Source organism: Octopus bimaculoides, chromosome 18 (genome assembly GCF_001194135.2).
Source record: "Octopus bimaculoides isolate UCB-OBI-ISO-001 chromosome 18, ASM119413v2, whole genome shotgun sequence".
In the NCBI taxonomy this organism is placed as follows: domain Eukaryota; kingdom Metazoa; phylum Mollusca; class Cephalopoda; order Octopoda; family Octopodidae; genus Octopus; species Octopus bimaculoides.
In genome coordinates, this window is record NC_068998.1 from 6,914,808 (window position 1) to 6,918,563 (window position 3,756).

A 3,756-nucleotide genomic window follows, 5' to 3' on the forward strand; every position below is an offset into this window, starting at 1 on the left:
ATATATATATATATATATATATACATATATATATATAAGTTAAATTTTTGGTTTCTGATGCGCTGCTTCACTAGGCAGCTTTATAACTTCTCTGCAGAAAATATTTAAATTGATTGGGCCCTGATGATATAGACTGTAAACTCTTTGATATTGTTACCCATCTTTCCTTGTTTTATTTCATTTCATTTCATTTCATATTTTATTTTATTTTATTTGGTTTTTGTTTTTAATTTCGTTTTATTTTTCTTTTGTTTTGTTTTTGTATTTTCTTATTTCAATTGTTTGTTAGTTATTAATACAAGAAAATAAGTTTAAGTACTAGCAAAAAAATAATAATAAATATATAAAAAAAAATAAAAAAATAAATATAATAGAAATAAAGATAAAAGCAAATAAAATAAAGAAAATAAAAAGAGAGAAGTAGAATTTTAAAGCATCTTCCTCATATTAGTTTATATTTTTGAATCTTATTGGAAAAACTAATCTGAAATTGGTGTGTGAACATATTTATAGAAAGTAATCTCTTAAAAATAATTTTGTTTTATGTTTCTTTCTCTCTCTCTCTCTCTCTCTCTCTCCCCCCCTCTCTCTCTCTCCCTCTCTCTCTCTCTCTCTCACTCTCTTTCTACCTCTGATTCTGTCTCATTATTCCTCTCTCTTTCTCTCCCTGTTTTTATCTATCCCTGTCTTCCTCTTCCCCCCTCTCTGTCTCTCTCACACTTCCCTGTATTTTTGCTTACCGTTTGACCTCAAGATCACGAGTTCACACCTTGGCACAAGCAGGTATAATAATGATTTAAAGTTTCGGCTCAAGAACAGCACTTTAAACCTTTCGTTACTGTATTTATTTTGAGATGCTCTGTGCTTCTTTCAATTTATTTTAAATATAACAAAGAATTTAGTAAAATAACTTAGTTATCATTCACCTAGTGTTAGGAACATGTGTGTGCGTGTGTATGTGTGTGTGCATGTATAAGCAAGTGCATGTGTGTGTGTATGTATGAACAAGTGTATGTGTGTGTGAGCGCATATGTGTGTGTGTGTGTGAATGAGTACGTGTGTGTGCATATGTGTGTGCATGTGTGTGTGCATGTGGTATTTGTGTGTGTGTGTGTGTATGACCAAGTGTATGTGTGTGTGCACATACGTGTGTGTATGTGTGTGTTTGAGCAAGTGTGTGCATGTGCGTGCACATGTGTGTGTATGTGCACACATACAGTGTTAAAGAATGAAAGAAAAGCATCTAACTGTAAACAAAAAAAGGAACAGCTTCCTTGTTCCCTTCTTAGAATTCATAAGCATAGAGCTGGATTTACAAAAGCCTATTTCACTCCACAGCTATGGACATAGAAATATGAAAATCATTATCCTTAACCGAGGAGGGAGGCGGTGGAAGTTATGCAATATGCATTTCAAACTTTGACTCTCAATATTAATAAACGTTTTCCACAGGCTGCTAAGTTCTTGGCTTCTCAAAGCAGTTCCGGCTCTGATATTTTTATCAGATATATTGGTTTACTTAGACTTCATTTTCTGCCACGATACATCCAAGACTGTTATTGACAGGAAGAACACTGTTGGTAATGCTATCCAAACTGACCTTGTTAAACGTTTTTGTTTTCTTTCCAAAATAATTGCTTCCTTGTTTGGCAATTATTGTATAACAGTGGGATTAAAAGATGCGTATAGGTGAAAGAGCAGCTGTGTGGTAAGTAGCTTGCTTACCAACCACATGGTTCCGGGTTCAGCCCCACTGCATGGCACCTTGGGCAAGTGTCTTCTACTATAGCCTCGGGCTGACCAAAGCCTTGTGAGTGGATTTGGTAGACGGAAACTGAAAGAAGCCTGTCGTATATATATATATATATATATATATGTATGTGTGTGTGTGTGTGTGTGTGTGTGTGTGTGTGTGTGTGTGTGTGTGTGTGTGTGTGTGTGTGTGTGTGTATGTGTGTGTGTGTATGTGTATGTGTTTGTCCTTGCAACATCACTTGACAACCGATGCTGGTGTGTTTGCGTCCCTGTAACTTAGCAGTTTGGCAAAAGGGACCGATAGAAATAAGTACTAGGCTTACAAAAGAATAAGTCTTAGGGTCGATTTGCTTAACTAAAGGCGGTGCTCCAGCATGGCCACAGTCAAATGACTGAAACAAATGACTGGTGCTATAGAAGAAGGCACTTGTCCAAGATGCTGTTTAGTGGGATTGAACACAAAACCATGTAGATGGCAAGCAAATTTCTTAACCACACATCTCATGTTTGTGTTCAGGATTATAATTCAATATGATCATTATTTCCAAAGGCAGTCAGACACTACATGAGGTGGTGGTGGTGGAGGTGGAATTTCTATTGCTATTTCTAGAAGCTTCCATGTTCGTTTGTATTCATTCAGTGACTCCTTGTTGATGTTGTTGTTGTTTGCCCAGGTACCTCAGTATTACAAACTACAAGACTATGAACCATGCGATATACACGAAGCAGCTGTCTCCTACTTGTACCCAGATCCCGAAAGGTACATGCCCATCACGGTGAGTGAGTTTTATATTTCTGTTGATTCATCTTTCTTGCATTATTATAGCATATTCAATACATCCTATAGTAACGTTGGTCACCTAATTGTATATATTTATTTTTGTATATATTTATATTTAACATTTATCATCTAATTGCATATATTTATCATTGCTTTTCATAAAAAAAGCCTTTATTTTTTTGATATCCAATGTGCATTTTTGCTTTTTGTCTTCTTACTTTCCCCCATATCTCTTCTATGTGTAATTTCTATTTTCTTTTTGAAACGTATTTCTATTATATATATATATATATATATATATATATATATATAGATGTAGGTATGTACATACATGTACATATATATGCAAATACTCATTTATTATTTGTATTATATATATATATATATACACACACACATATATATATATATATATATATATATATATATGGTTCAAACGTATAGAAAATGAAAGACAAATATTGGTGAAGGAGCAACAAGCAGGTGTATTAGTTTGATGCATGAGAAGAATGGAGTACAGTTTTGCAGCCTTATTGTTAACTTTCTTCTTCATTACTTTGATACTTAAACCACTGAAAATGGTTGTTTTTCTCTTTTATTTTTCTTCCCCCTGAAACCTGTCTTTGACTCCATCAAGGTAACTACACCTGTGGTCGTCATCGATTCCTCTTTCAAATACAGAAAGAAAGCTAAATCACCCAAGAAAAAACACCCGGAAACCCATGAAAAATCTGGCGCTACAAAGAGGTTATCTCCACCAAAAATGGACAGCAGTATCACTGATGAAACTTTAATGAAATTTAAGATGCCAGACTTTTTGCTGCATCATTTGAAGAATTCGACAGAGCACATGTTTGTAAGTGAAATGCTATTTTCATTACATTGGTCATTTTCTTTCTTCCTTAGTTAATCTTTTTGCTACCATATATCTGCTGAAATGCATTCTCTTCAAGCATGTCGTGTACCTTGGTGGCTAGTTGTTATAAGAGAGAGAATCATTTCTATTTTGAAAATATTTCTTTCCTACACTAGGCACAAGGCCCAAAACTTTTGGGGTGGGGCCAGTCGATTAGATCGACCCCAGTATGCAACTGGGGGTCAGTATAATCAACTCATCCCCTCCCCCAAAATTGCTGCTGTTGTGACAAAATTTACAATAATCATCATCATCATCATCATCATCATTGCCGCCGCAGCCACCACCACCACCACCACCACCA

General features: G+C 35.1%; 1 protein-coding gene across 1 annotated transcript in view; it reads left to right on the forward strand.

Moving 5' to 3' along the window:
- LOC106871988 (uncharacterized) overlaps positions 1 to 3,756 on the forward strand; it is a 37,140-nt gene that overhangs the window by 32,997 nt on the left and 387 nt on the right. The window contains exons 8-9 of the mRNA XM_014918783.1: positions 2,430 to 2,531; positions 3,174 to 3,392. Of these exons, the coding sequence (XP_014774269.1) occupies positions 2,430 to 2,531; positions 3,174 to 3,392 (321 nt within the window). The remainder of the gene's footprint in view (positions 1 to 2,429; positions 2,532 to 3,173; positions 3,393 to 3,756) is intronic.